Source organism: Urocitellus parryii, chromosome 4 (genome assembly GCF_045843805.1).
Source record: "Urocitellus parryii isolate mUroPar1 chromosome 4, mUroPar1.hap1, whole genome shotgun sequence".
Lineage (NCBI taxonomy): Eukaryota > Metazoa > Chordata > Mammalia > Rodentia > Sciuridae > Urocitellus > Urocitellus parryii.
The window spans coordinates 194,238,672-194,253,771 of NC_135534.1; the positions used below are offsets into that span (position 1 = coordinate 194,238,672).

The 15,100-nt window shown below is 42.2% G+C and overlaps 1 protein-coding gene across 3 annotated transcripts in view; it reads right to left on the reverse strand.

Moving 5' to 3' along the window:
- The window catches only part of Astn2 (astrotactin 2), an 833,116-nt gene that overhangs the window by 426,900 nt on the left and 391,116 nt on the right, over positions 1-15,100 (reverse strand). For 2 of the 3 annotated variants that reach the window (XM_026393326.2, XM_026393324.2), the window contains 3 exons: positions 13,672-13,756; positions 12,987-13,061; positions 12,130-12,267 (listed from right to left, as the gene is read on the reverse strand). In XM_026393326.2, coding sequence (XP_026249111.2) covers positions 12,130-12,267; positions 12,987-13,061; positions 13,672-13,756 — 298 coding nt within the window. The remainder of the gene's footprint in view (positions 1-12,129; positions 12,268-12,986; positions 13,062-13,671; positions 13,757-15,100) is intronic. The other variant, XM_026393325.2, reaches the window with a different exon arrangement.

A 15,100-nucleotide genomic window follows, 5' to 3' on the forward strand; every position in this document is an offset into this window, starting at 1 on the left:
AGAGGACACAAAGAACATGAGTCACAATCCCTTCTGAAAAGGCAAGAATTTAGAAGGGCCTAATAAGCGACTCCTACACTGGATTAATATTCATGTTCAACAATTGAATATAACAACACTAATGGCCAATGTTTTGTGCCAAACATAACCTGCATCGACTCACTTGATTCTCAACAGCAATCACACAAGGTAGCTAGAGTTATCTCTATTTTGCAAATGTGGAAATTGAAGCATTGCATGTTTCCTGTTACCCAGATAGTGAGTGGCAGAGATGGGATTTGCACCTGCTCTGGCGCTGCTAATGACTGAGCTCTGTCAGGCTATAGAGTTAGAAAAGGCTGGGTTGCTATGAAGTATTTCTTTTCTCTTACTACATTTTTCTCTTTGGCACTTCCTTATCTTCCCTTCTTTGCCAGTTCTAGGGGATCTTGGTTGTCTTCTCTCCCAGGACTTGCTTCCCCAAGCATGGCCATTGTCTCTACCTGCTAATCCCTTCCCCTCACCTTGTGAGGGTTCTGTGCCATTTGCAGAATCCAGGAGCTAAAATGTGGAGTTCAGCAGCCACTATCCTGACTAAATAATCCAGCAGAAAAGAGGCCAATTCCCTACACTCCCCCAAAATATATGGGTGCTTTGAAAGAGGTCCTCTGGGAACCAAATAGCTTAACTCCTATATCTTCTGGGCCACAGTAGGCTAATATGGATTTACCAAAGTGTGTCTCTAGGAAGGTTGATTCTGAACCTGCTCCTATTAGAATAATGTTGAGGAGACTGTCGCATGAGGAGTTTATTTTCTAAAGATTCATGACATTCATTAGCATATTAGCAGCTCTAGAAAAGCTGCCACCAAGGAAATCAATATGGTCACTTCTCTTACAATAGGAATTCTCAAAATTTTAAACTTCAGGAACCTATCTTTTAAAAACTTTATTCCATGTACTTGTCCAAAAGCACTGGTGTTATTTGGAATCACTTTGAGATAATATAATCTGCTACCAAACAATACAATAAACACTGTAAGACAGGAAATTTTGATGGTAGCGATATTTTTGTGTAAAGGGATCAGGTGATACTTGGAGATAGCCCAGAAGTACTTGTTGACAATATTTGTGGGTAATATCCAAATATCCTCATGATCGTACCAAAATAACAATGTGAAATTGGTATCATCAAAATGTTCTCCATCCTTTCCCTGAGTCCCTTACCATGCTTAGGACTGGGAATTACAATGACCATTTAGTTTCAATCTGTGGCCTCCAGGAACACACGGATGACCAGGTAAGAAGAATGTGGTGGGGGTTGGAGTACTCATCTACAATGAACTGCACTGCGAGGAGGCCTTGTCTCTAATTCTTGAAGGAACATTCCAGCAATACAAACAAAGCAACAGTGGCTGGCAGATGGGAGGGAAGGAAGAGCCCATTCACAAAGGGCTGCTCAGAGGAAGCAATGCTTCTGCAAGGCTGTGACGGAGGATGATGGGCAGCACCCCAGGTACCTAGGGGACTGTGAGGCCATGAGTCATTTCAGGCTCAGGGACAGCACCAGCGAAGGCAAGGAGATAAGAAGACTGGGTGGTGTTCTGAGCAAACAACAAATGGGAATGCGTTGGGAGATGAAATGACACAGGGGGATGGTGGCCAGACGGTGGAGTGCTGATGTGGGCCAGCTGACATAGTCCGACTTCCATTCTGAGCACTTGGGGGTGGGGAGGCCCTCAATGATCTCAAGCAGGGAGCAAAGACTTTGTGTAGAGGTTGGCGTAGGCGTGTTCGTGGGGTGAGGTGAGGACAGGGAGCAGTGAGGCTACTTAAGAAGGTCTCGGGAAGGGAGTGTCAGTGAATTTGGAGAGGCAGGGACTTTTGAGGATAATTTGAAGGAAGGGCGGAAGAAAGAACGTGTGGCCTGTGCTGATGGCGTCCACGGGCTCCTTCAGGGACACCCTGTTTGTCCTACCCCTGCCTCAGGAGGTGACCTCAGCCTACTCTGGACCTGGCTTCCATTGGGTTCATTTCTCCTGTTGAGTGAAGCTGGAACAATTTATTTCCCTGGTGCCCTACCTGCAGGGTCACCACGAGCTGCCTGTGTCCCTTAACTAAATGCCACAGCACCATGGGATTCTCTCTGGAATCATGGGATTCTGTTCTGGAAATTTCACCCTCACCCGTGACACATGCCACAGGATCCTGCATATCCCATGCTGCTTTTCTAGAACTGTCTCCAAACTCTGTGAATAGCTCCCTTTGTAAACTCTCCCCGATTCCACATGTCACCTGTTTGCAGCTGGGATCCTCTTTGATAGCAATTTTCCTTTTTGGGTGATCAGAAAAAGAGTCACACTTGCTACTACACAGGATCATCCAATTGACCACTGAAATAGCCAGATCATCACTCTGCCCGGACTGCACCCTGACGTGTGTTCTAGATGGGGTTTGGTCTTTATCTGGCAGAGTAAGATGCAATAAAGGAAATACGTGAATGGACCTACGTAGCCCAAATGAACAGGTCTAACATCACAAAATGATGACTTTTCTTAGCTTATCTTGGTGGACACTGCCCCTCAGTTGCTGTTCACATAACTGAAAGCAGAGCCTGTTGAGGTGTCATCAAAAGAGGGGTTTCTAGGAAACAGTGTGAGACCACAGCAGGCAACAGAGCAGGGGATATCTGCAAGCAGAGGGGGATTCTATCAACTTAGGACCATCTGTGTGGTGACAGGGGGTGAAAAAATGCCTGAGGAGGCCCCACCCAGTCTGTGAGCTTATAATTGCTCAAACATACCTCAAAGGGAAATGCAGGTCAAGGTCCCTGGAATGTGGGTAGTTTGTTTAAAGCTTAAATGAGAGTGTTTGGTTTTTGATACAAATGACAGGCTGGTGCCAGACAGTACCCAGGGAGCAGTTTCACAGGAAGCCTCAATGCTGCTACATGCCAGAAATTGATTTCAGGAAATATGTTGGTACTAAGATGAGATCTTTCAAATATGCCCCCTGAGATAACGTTGATGGATGAGACTTGTGGATAGGACGGTTCCATTTCTAATGCATCCCCAACATCTCTATCAGGTTGACCATCTTTTCTTTTAACAGCCAAAAATCTCTCTTCATTTGATAAGGGAATATAATCATCAAGTCATGGGATAAGAAATTGGGAGAACCCCAAAATAACACCCATTTCAGAGGTGGCAAATACCTGAGCCTTCACAACCCTCATCCAATACTCAGGCATCATGAGTGGACCATGGCAGTTTACGCATTTGAATCATCTAAAGCCTCAGAAATCTTCCCAACATAATATTTGCAACAGTTTGTATCTATTTATCTCAGTCGGCATATGAGATGCCTGACATCTGCCACCTCTAATTTAATCCAACCTGTAAGACAGATAAACAAACAGGAACTCAGGGGGGATTTTGAAGGCCTGACTTGGAGTAGATGTTTCTTCAATTCTTCCCTTGGCTATATCTGTACTTTATGACGCTGTCCCCTAATCACAGATGACTAAGCCAGGCATGGGCTCCTAAAACATGCCCGGGCAATAATTGTCCTTCTTGAGGATTTTTGCATTGCAATTCAAAGAAGAAAAGGACTCATCCTTGGTGATAAGTGGCATGCTATATGTGGAGACTCAAGATTATTATAACCACTACCCTGGCAGGCCAGAGGGGGACAGGAAGGGAGGTTAAAACTGCCTCGGCATTAGAAGATGGACCAATTATGTGAATCTGAGAGTGGAAGGTCTCTGCCCAAGGGCCACACATCTCTGTCTTCAGGCCTCAGACCCTGGTACCCTGATGCCCAGCCCAGTATACTTGCCAAGACTCATACTTTCATCTCTCTCCCTCTTTTTAATCAAAAGATCTGCAGATCCGCCTCAGCATCAGAAGTATCATTTGAAAAGTGTTTAACTACTAATGCAGATATAACAAGTCGTTTCTCAGTTTCACTGTATCTGCAAAGCCTTCTATAATTCAACATCAAATATTTATTATTACATTTATTAAAGTTTTAATAATTTAGCATCTCTTGCATGTAAGATAGAAGCTTAGCTAACTGGTTCCCCTTTATCCAACCTGGGTCACTTCAATATTTATATTCCAAAGTCTCCATTTGAGTTTCATTTAGCAGAGGCTGTGTGGCTTGAGCCCTCCACCCGAGCTGACAGTTGGTGCGTGGCACAGCCTCCCCAGTGGCAAAGACTAACAGAAATCTGGTGCTGAACAGTGTTTGAAGAGATTTACTGAGCCTGGGCAGAAACTCATCCTAATAGACTTCACTTTTATTATGATCGCTAAACTAAAATGGGGAAAATATATATGTCTCCAGGCTCACGGGCTGAATGACAGGCAGCCAGAATCTAAGAGGGCGATCCAAGCAGTAGGGAATGTGGTGGTCTCTTTAGTAATGCTTATTAGAAGGGTCTTATTCTCCTAAAATAAGGGAGGTTTATGGTAGTGCCGGGCACATGCCCAAATTCCATGAATCCAGCTGTGGGTGCAAGGGTGACTTCCCCTTTACACAGTCTCCCTCATCCCCCATTGATATTTCATATTTCACTTGCATAAAGAACACCCCCACTCAATGGAAAAAATGGTCAACAGAGACTGGGATACAAAGCCCAAAACTCTACCTGCCACCCTAGTAGTCAGTATGTACTGAGCACTCAGCCAACAGCCTGGGTTCAAATTCTAATCTTGCCACTTACTGTGTTCTGTTGTGCAAATACCTTAAATTTTGGTGCCTCTTTTCCTCATTTGGAAATAACAGTAACTACATCATTGAGTGTTTGTGAGGAGTCAGAATTCATACTTGTAAATCTGTAGACAGGGTCAGACACATATTAAGCACTTAATCAGTGCTAGTCATTATTACTTATGAATATGGAACTAAGTGTTTAAATAAGTTATCCGGTTCTCAAAGACACTCAAAAATACAGCTGTAATTACCACTGCCATTTACAAGGAAGAGACTGAGAGTCAGAAAGTCTAAGTATCTTGTTCAAGGTCCAGTAGCAAGTGGTGGAGCTGGGATTTGAATTCAGGCAGTTTGACACCAGAGCCTTCTCTATTCTTTGCTCAAGGAACAGTTGAATCTCCTTGTGTGTTAAGCAAGTAAGTGGATTACCTATTGCAATTCTCTCGTGCTTTTGGGAAAAGAATGTTTGTGTGATTAAATGGTGAGGAATGGGCAAATTGAAGGGGAAGCTTAATGGCTTGAGATTCTACCTAGCCAGGGCTGAAGAAACCCACCCTGAATCAGCATCCTCAGTGGAAAGGGAAGTGTCCTAGGTTGCCTACTATGTACAAGCACATGTGTGCACCATCACACACAGCATTAACAAACCTGTAGAGATTAGGAAATGCAAAGACCCGATGTCGCATTTTATTCATCTCTAATAGGAGGGAGGTATCATGAGTATCACACAATATAAAAGCCATACCAAGGGCTTTCCCTCACTCTCCTGCCTTGGTCAGTCCAGCCAAAGACATCTATGTCCCCATGTAATTCATCAGCTGTCTGACATCCATTCCCACCTAACTCAAAAGTCCTATTTCCTACCTCTTCCTTAATTCTCCTATTGATATCTAATGTGATCCAGAAAAAGAAAGCAGACGCCTTGTGTCTGTAGTGCTTCTATACCATGAACTGTATCTTTTTATTGACTGGTCACACTGTGTTATATGGTTATTTCCTAATTTGAATTGCAATTCCTACTACTACTCAAACTTCCCACCATTTTTTTTTTTTTTAACACCAGTTACCTGAAAGTCGCTGTGCCAGTCACTCTATCTATGTTGTGTGATCCCAAGAAGCACCTCCACCTTCCAGGTTCTCACCTGGAAGCCCAGAGAATTGAACTGATTTGGCCCAGGTTGCTCATGTTGCTCACCGATCGTAGAGCCAGGATTCACCTGTGGTCTGAATGACTCCAAAGCCCGTATCTTTCCCATTTCTCCTTCCCTTTCTGGTCTTTATATTTCTAGGGCCTGGTACAACGTCTATCACACAGGCAAGTAAATACCTGGCATGCATCTGTTGGGAATTTCACCTTAAGATGCATGGTCTGTGTTTCTGGAACACATTGTTTCTGATAGGGGTTCTGTCTGGGCCCAAAGGCATATTTCAGTATCTGGAGTCCTCACCCAGGAGCATCTCAGGGGAACCTTAGCCCTGAACAAAGTGTCCTCACATAAGGGGAAAAAGCACCAGGCATGTTGTATCTCCTGCCCTTCTTTGCTTTCATCCTCCACCATGTATCCCACACTGCTACTCTGCAGCCAGCTTGGACTGGAAGCTCCCTCCCTGGGCATGACCCTTCAAGGACCTGTACCTTGCCCATGGAGAGGACATCTGTGAGTGTTTTTCTTATCAACACTCATTTGTTACCTTTTCTGATTTTTCCCTAGGGGGCCTATCCTATCTGTCATCTCAATCCACATAGTCAAGGACTCCCTCAGCTTGCCGGTTTCAAGGATGGGTTAATAACCCAGGTCTGGCTAACTAAAGCACTTAGTCCCTTTAGGCATTGGTTTGGGATATTGGCCAATATCCTAAAATAGACCAAAGGGAAGCATCATACCCTGGAGATGAGGAATGTGGACTCGAGCCTCAGGCTTTTCAGAATTCAAATCCTGGTGCTGCCACTTACTGGCTACGTGACCTTGAACAAGTTACATGACCACTCTGGGCCTCACATATTCAACACAGCTAAAATTGGGTTCCTCATCTGGAACAGTGTCACAGAAGGATGAACTATTATTGTGACTGCACAGTGCCAGGACTTTTGCTTAATCCACTGGGCAAGAAGTCATCTCTTACCTGGTGGTGCTAAACTCAGGTTGCAAGCCTAGGATAGAAGGTGAAAGTGTTCCTGGAAAGTTAATCAACCCAGAGAAAAACAAAATTCCTGAAAAGAGACAGAAATTTGGAGTCCAAGCAACATCTGGGAGCATATACATTCTGCTATGTCTAAAGCTATTGCCACCCTGGAGTTGTGAAACCTTTATGTCATTTGTTTTCTGTTCAAGTCACGAGATTCATTTCTTGTCGTGTTAACTTGTTATTTGTAGTCAAACTTTAGTGGACATTAGAATCATCTAAGCACCTTGTTAAATCAGTTTGTTGGGCTAAACTCTGAAATACCTGACTCAGTGGGTGTATTAGTCTCATGTGGTTGCTGTAACAAATCACCACAAATGGAAGTGACCCTAAAAACAACAGTAAGTCCCCAATCAGTATTACTGGGCAAAATGAAGACCATACTCTCTCTAGCAGCCCTGGGGATTCTCTGAATTTTCCTCTGCCAGCTTCCCATGGTGGCTACCATTCTTTGGTTGTGGTTGTGTGGCTCCAAGCTCTCACTCCATCTTGACTTCTCTGTGTGCTCTATTAATAGGGCACTTGCTATGATATGGTATTATGGGCCCATCCAGATAATTCAGGATAATCAACCTATTTTAAGATTCTTATTACTAAGAATCTTAGTAATGAGATCTGCAAAGAGTTCTCTTTTTTTCCCCAATATTGTGACATTTACAAGTTCTAGGGTTTATAATCTAATACCTTTGGGGGGTCCTTATCCATCTACCATAGATGGAGTCTGTCAATTTGCATTTCTAACATGTTTCTATATCATGCTGATGCTGCTGGTCCTGGGATCACACTTTGAGAAGCAATAACCTCCTAACTTCCTGTAGGCTTTGAAAATTTCACCCAAGGATTCTCTTCTCTGTGAGTACTTCCTTCTCCAAGTGAGTCTGATCACCTGTACCTTTGTGTCTTCCCTCTGCCTTGAAATCTCCCTCCATTCTCTTCAACTATCACAAGGTACATCTTTTTATTTGTGATTTTTGTTTCATTTAATAAAAATAAGATCCTTGTCTTGTTTTTCTTCTAGATCTCCAGTACTTAGCCTGCCATATAATAGGTGTTCAATAAATTCTCAGTGCTTAGACTGGAAAGGCCAAAAGAATAAGGAGACATTCTTAATTCTATTTAGAACTAATTCGATGTGCAAACTACCGCCAACTGAGCAATGCTGGCTTGCGTCTGATATTCCATTATTCTTTTAACATTTCCGGAATTAACAGCATTTTACCATTTCATTTTCATTGATTTGAGATCATAGAAAAATCACTGAGAAGCTCCAAAAGCTGGGCTTTGTGGATGGTTATTATTCTAACTATAATAGCTATTCTCACATTTCTCTTACAAGAACCAGCTTCAGGTGAAATTGTGAAGAAGGCCTGGTGTAGAGCCGTAAGTGTTGTTTGCCATGCTGCTCTCTCCATGAGTGACTCTTATCTCATCTCTCAAGTCAGTCTCTTGTTCCGCGCTCCTTGCTAAGCCTCAAGACTCCTGAAGGCAGGGGAGGGCCTTATTCATCTCTGTACTCCTATGGTCCTGGCTCAGTGCCTGGCACACAGGAGGGGCTCAGATAGGGTTTTTCAGAATTGAAAGGAATCTGTATGAAATTTAGCTAGGGTTTGCGCCTCCGCGGCTATAGCTGGCATCATTAGTGTCTCCAACGCAAAAAAAATCCTCATTCCCAGCAGCTTCCTGCTGAAGGCTGGAGAAGAGGAGCCATCAGAAAAGAGTTCTCTTCTTTGGCCCTTCCTCTCCCACCTTAGACTCTACACAGTCAGATCGCAGGTGCAATTCATGATTCATTTCTAATGTTCTCTCTCCTGAGAATAATCACCTAATTCCTTTGCCCAGAAACTTTTCCAACCTCTCAAAGAACTCTATGTCTGCCCTCTATGTGTCTCTTCATTCATTCCGTTAACATATTCAATACACTTAAAGCCACAGACCTGGCATACTATGTATGTGTGTATATGTGTGGGTGTGCACAGGGATTAGTGCAAGCCCTCAACACCAAGATACTGTTGATTTGAAAATGCATCATTGACTGAGTGCAGCCTTTCATCAAAGGGAAGAGAAAAAAAAATGAAAAAGAAAAAGAGAATAAAACATTCACTATGCTGCTAGATACCATACATACCTTGACAAGCACAATAACTAATGTCTCTTGAGTTGGGTATGTTCCAAATTCAGGACTTTACCTGTATCATGTCATTTGACCTTCACCTCTCTCTTGTAGGATTTAAATAATCTTTTATCTCCACAAACCTCCAGGGGAAACACAGGCATAGAAAAGTTCATGCATTGTATTGAGTGGTAGAGTGAGGATTTGAACCCAGGAGATTCAACTGGGTTCCATATCTTATGACTTTAAGCAATGAGCTTTATGTTTAATAAAAGTACTAGAGGAAGAAATGTGCAACTTGATGAAGCGTTAATAAACATGTTCTTGCAACCACTGAGATCAAGAGGTCAATTGTCATCAGTGTCACCAAAGTCCCCAGCTCCCAAAGGTATTCCCATCCTTTCTTTCTTCCCAACCAAACATCAGTTTTTACTAATTATTAAGATTTGTTTAAAAATATATACATATATAATATATATTATACATGTAAAAAAGAAATTTTATATATATATGTATACACACATTCTTTTGTGACTAGACTCCATAATTCAGTATTATATTGTGAGATTTATCTATGGTGTACTGCATGGTAGCTGTGTTTCCTCATTTTCCTCATTAAGGATATTCCATCATAGGATTATCTCCTAATTTATTTATCTATTTTTTTGTTGATGGATATTTGTGTTTTTTTCTAGTTCCTTGGCACTACAATGAGTGCCTACTGTTAGTGTTCTTTTTAGCATTATTTGAGGCACATATATACACATTTCTGCTAGGCATATTCTTACAGGTGGAACCAAGGGGTGATAGGATATGTGTATACTTTACATTAGATACGGCAATGCATACTGCTCAACAGGTTTTTCATGGTGATCATACTAATTTCTATTCCTAGAGTAAGGATGTGAAAGTTCCAGTTGCTTCAAATGCACACCAACATTTGTGATTATCAGTTGTGTTCCATTTAGCCACTGTGGAGGGTCACAGTCTATATAGTTGACAGCCCTGCCTCTGGCAGAGTGAGGTCTCCAGCTTTCTCAAGACTTTGTAAGAGATGTAAAATAAAAATATTGACTTTGATTTTTCCTCTGCAACCCTACTGGAACACTTCCCTGTCTCCTCTGGCCTGTGCTTTCCCACAGTCTTTCCTCTAGTCTCTCTGTTGCAATTCCATGGCAGCATTATTGGGTATCTATAATTATGATCTATTATTTATTAATTTATAACATATCTCCTGACTGGAACTTATTAATTCCTTGAACACCCACGATATGCTCGCCTGGGCAATGTCATGTCAAACAAGGTTTATTAGTGCAGCTTGCAAAACTCAATTTAGCACAGCTCCTTTCAAATGGTGATGCATGCAATGTTTCATCCACCCTTGCAGAGCAGAGGTCTAAGCCTGGCTTTGTCACCTACTAGAGAAAGCATCACTTGTGCCTCTGATTTATTCATTTATTTATTTTCAATTTTCAAAATGAAAATAATAGCCTCAACCCATGTAGCTGATGTAAGCATCAGATAAGACAGTGTTTGTAACATATTTGGCATATAGGATATCTTGGGTGGATGAAGCAAGGTACTGTTATCATCCTTATCCTAGAAAGGAAAGGAAGCTTAGGGACTTGAACTTGGCTGAGATCATGTTTCTCACCCACAGGAGAGGTAGCATTCCCACCCAGCCATTTGCATCGCCAGAGTGAGTGACCAATATACAGTCTGACATCTGTCCTCTATCTTCCCTGAAACAGGGAAGGCAATGTCAACAGCATGGAACTCTGCGAACAGCCAGCAGAGGCCTTCTTTCAGCTGATTTCAGGCAAGCTCATTAAGTCTCTTTGAGAATGGTCTTTCAACCAGATAGATGCTCCTTGTTCCAATATGTGATATGTGATACAGAGAGACTTTAGCATAGGATTTCCTCAAGTTGTGCCAACTTCAATTATATAAAAAATGGAAATAATAATAATCTTCCATGAATCAATTTGTGTGTGCTGGTATACATGTGCAAAACCACCATAGTTCCTTAGTTATAGTAGTTACTGCTTTATTTTCTAAATGCTATCCCCTTTATTAATCTATTATTTTCCAAACAACCACTTTTGGGAAATATTAAGAGATTGGAAAAGGTGACCTCGTGAAAGGTGATAGGTGACAATAAATATATGGCAAAGTAGGAGAGCTGGGTCCCAGGAGCTTTCTATCAAGATGCCATGGGCATACTGAGAGTGTCTTGATTCAGAATGATCCAGAGACAGCATGGAGTGGCGGTACTCCAGGGGATCATGTTGACTTTTACAAGCCAATAATCTGTGTGAAAGGCAGATGTAGAAGAAAAACTAGAATCCATTTTTTGTAACATCAAAATTTCTGGAAGGTTTCCTTTAACCACATTGGAAGAAGAAGAAAAAGAAAAAAAAAATCTCTAATAGAGAGCTCCAGAATTGTGGTAGGATCAGTCCTAAGACCATTGAGTTAATTAAATCAATAAGCATTTAGTAGTTGTCCAATTTGTACTAGGAACCAGAGATTAAAAAAGCTAAATAAGTTATTTTCTTTAACCTTGAGAAGTGCATCACATAATGGGACAGAATGATGTGCAAACCAGTAATTAGAATACAGTAGAGTAAGTCTATAATGAAGTTTTCTACAAGGTACAAGACATATAAGGAGGGATGTAACCACCATCCTCTCATAAGAACAAAGAGATTTGACATCTGGACACTTAGATTAGCCCAAAGTCCATCCTCAGTACCAGAATCACAGTAGAAAGCATCCCATTCTCCAAACTGATGCCTTCATGACTCTCCAATATACTGGCAAGTAATGACTTTTTACAGGATAAGCTCATTAAAAATCCCAAAGAGAGGGAGATAATTTGTGAGCCTGGCTTATATTTTATAAAATCCCCAAATGAGAGCCACAATGTTACAATATGTGGCACTGAGGCCCAGCAGTGGAGGGTGCTTTTAGGAGTTCAGGAGCATGGTGTCGTTGACACTATTCTTCACAGCCACCATCAGCTGCCTCCATCACAGTCACAGGTCACTCCTACACAGGAGGTCCTGTGATCCTGAAACTGAGGAATGTCCAGGGCTCCAAGAAGTACTGGGTACAGAGTCCTGGAGATGACTTCCCTACCTGACATCTGCAGGGTCTTCAGTGACGAGCACATCTGTCTTGCAACTGGCCAGGGGATTGATGGACAGCTCCACGGGTGGAACCACAAAGCTTTTGCTCACAGGAAGCCAGAGGCCTTGGCCCAAGCTGAAAGTAGACCTGTAATGTAAGAGTTTCCATTGGGAACTCCCCGGGAAGCAGATCCCTTCTAGGGCATTTTCTCCTTCCTCCACCCAACGTGGACGCTTATATTCCCGAAGGCACAAACTTGAATGGTCGTTTCTTAAATCGGTGTATCAGTTCGCTCATGCACTGTTGTGAATTTCTAGTTTTCTTTCCCCGGGTAAACAGTCAACTCTGAAGACAGGGCCTGTTTCGGCTCTGGTTTCCCCCACAGTCTCTACACCCAGTAGGAGTTTCACAAACGACTGCCAAGTCATCAGGAGCAGATTGGCCAACGGGCCAAGAGCATGGATTCAGATTCATTTCAAACCAATGTGTGATTCCCAGTCCTTCCACTTAATTTTCCCTATGTCTTTATCTGCTTAAATATTAAAGTTTTATATGAGATTTTTGTTTCTTATGAGGCTCTATGGCTCATAGAACATTTTTTAAAACACTAGAATAGATAATCAGAAATATCTCCTCCTCCAGTTCAGTACCTGAAATCTATAAATCTAGATGCCAGACAAATGGGAATTAGGTTCCCATAGCGACCTGGGCTGTGAAGGTACATTAGTATTAGCAAGAGTTCTCCCTTACTCAGGGCATCTCAGAGGTGCCCAGGATCGATAGGCCAAGGATACATGACTATACTTCTTAAGAGACATTTCTGTATTCCCCACCATTATAATACCCCAATAAGACTGTCAACTCACCTGAGAATCTTTTCAGGGGCTTGCTCCCCTGTCACCAGATCATAGCCCCTCTCAAGTGTCGTATAAGGCCAAGGTCTGTGGAAGCCAGGGGAAAGAAAAAATAGTGGGGATAACATTAGTCAGTAGCAAGCAGAATTCATATCTGGACAACTGTTCAAATTCCACGGAGGTAATTATTGGACAAAGCCTCTATGTTACTAAGGAGTGTCTCCATTTTACTGCAGGACTCGGCAGTAAAATGTAAAAATTCATTTGCCCATATTTGATTTTTTTTTTTGTAAGTGTGTTGTGCTGGGGATTGAACCCAGAGCCTTGTGCATGCAAGGCAAGCACTCTACCAACTGAGCTATATCCCCAGCTCTCACTTGCCCATATTTGAGTGCATGTGAGGAAACCCAATTCCTCTTCAGTCCATGTAAGAAAGCTTTCATTGATCACTTCTTGTTTAGATGGGTTACTTAAATGCCAGCCTTTGTGCTCTAGAAGATTCATCAATCATGTATCTTTAATTCTAAAATGTGATTCAGTGGGAAAGTAGGATTTGCTTCCCACTGGGGTTTTCGGGAGGACATCTCTAATGGAGAAAGTATTCTCCCTTAGGGAGGTTTTGGGCACCCAGTAACACAACAGAGGAGGTAGGGACAGGTCTACCACTGCCCTGTTCCCAATGTCCTGTGTCACTCACCCTTCACTCTGTCCCCAGTCACTGCGCACACAGAGGTGTCTGTGAACAGGGTCTGGGGCATAGCCTTCATGACAGCTGCACTCTCCTGGAAGCAAACAGAAAAGAATTGTGAGAAATGCTGCCTCTTGAAATAGTCTTTACCCTGGTTCCTTGCTTTCCTGGAAAATAAAGTGAACTCATAGTTTCAGAAAAAGCCCATAAAAAAAAAAGGGTGTTTTGGATCATGGACTACCATGGTTCATGAAAAATGTATCCACTTGTGCATTCATTTGTTCACTCACTCACTTATCCATTCAATAAGACCATCACCCATGCTGCCAAGTTCTCAGCTTCGCATTAGAGACACAGGGATCAGAGGTGCAACCCGGTAGCTGAAGGCCCTCCCAACTTGATGGGGGAAACAGGAAGTGACCAGTGACCAGGCTCTACAAATGGAAGGGTCAGTTTCCAAATAATTAAATTATGATAATATATATTTATTTAAAATATATATTTATTTAAGTATGTAAACAAAAATTGAATTCTCTCCACCCGAATGAGCAAGACTTGATCATCCATAAGCCCTGAGTCAAACACCACCTCCTCCAAGAAACTGTCAACTTCCTGTTTAGGAAAAAAATCATTTTTTTTTTTTTGCCTGTGGTCTCCTGGTCTTATATATTTTGTCTTGGTGTTTTATTTTAAAAATTTTAGCTTGTTTCTGTATCATTTGGATCTGAAAATATCCCCTAGAGGCTCAAATGTTGAAGGCTTGTCCCTCATTGCAACAGTGTTCAGAGGTAGAGCCTTCAGAGTTCATAAATGATCCAGCATCATTGGATCAAACTATTGACAGATCCATAATTTTATTGGACTATGGAGTGGTGGTGCAAATTGGAGGACTTGGGGACTAGTTGAATGGAGTTGGTCCTTTGAGGCATGCCCTTGGGGAGTTATCTTGTCCTTGGCCCATTTCCCTTTCTCCTTCTTCCCTGCCACAAGAAGTGAGCAGCTTACTCCACCATGGCTTTCTACCAGTACTCCCTCATAACAGGTCCAGAACAAAATGGAGCCAGCTGACCATTAACTGAAACATTTGAAACCAGGAGCCAAAATATATTTTAACTTCTTTAAATGGTTTTCCTCAGGTATTTTGTCACAATGAAAAAAGCTGAGTCAAACAATTTTCCTCTCTACTCCTAGCCTCCCCTCCCACCTCCTCTCTTGCCCTCTTTCCTCCTTTCTTCTCTCATTCAATCTCTTTTTTTTCCTTACATTCATCTACCCATTCACACTCCCCAACCCAGATCATGTCTGTATCTGGTGGCATGAATGCTTGCTGGCATTCCACACTGAAACATATTCTCCTGTTAGCCAAGTTCACTTCAGTTGGCTAGTGCATATCCCATTTCCTAGTATATTTTTACAGTTTGGAATCCTAAAAGAGTTT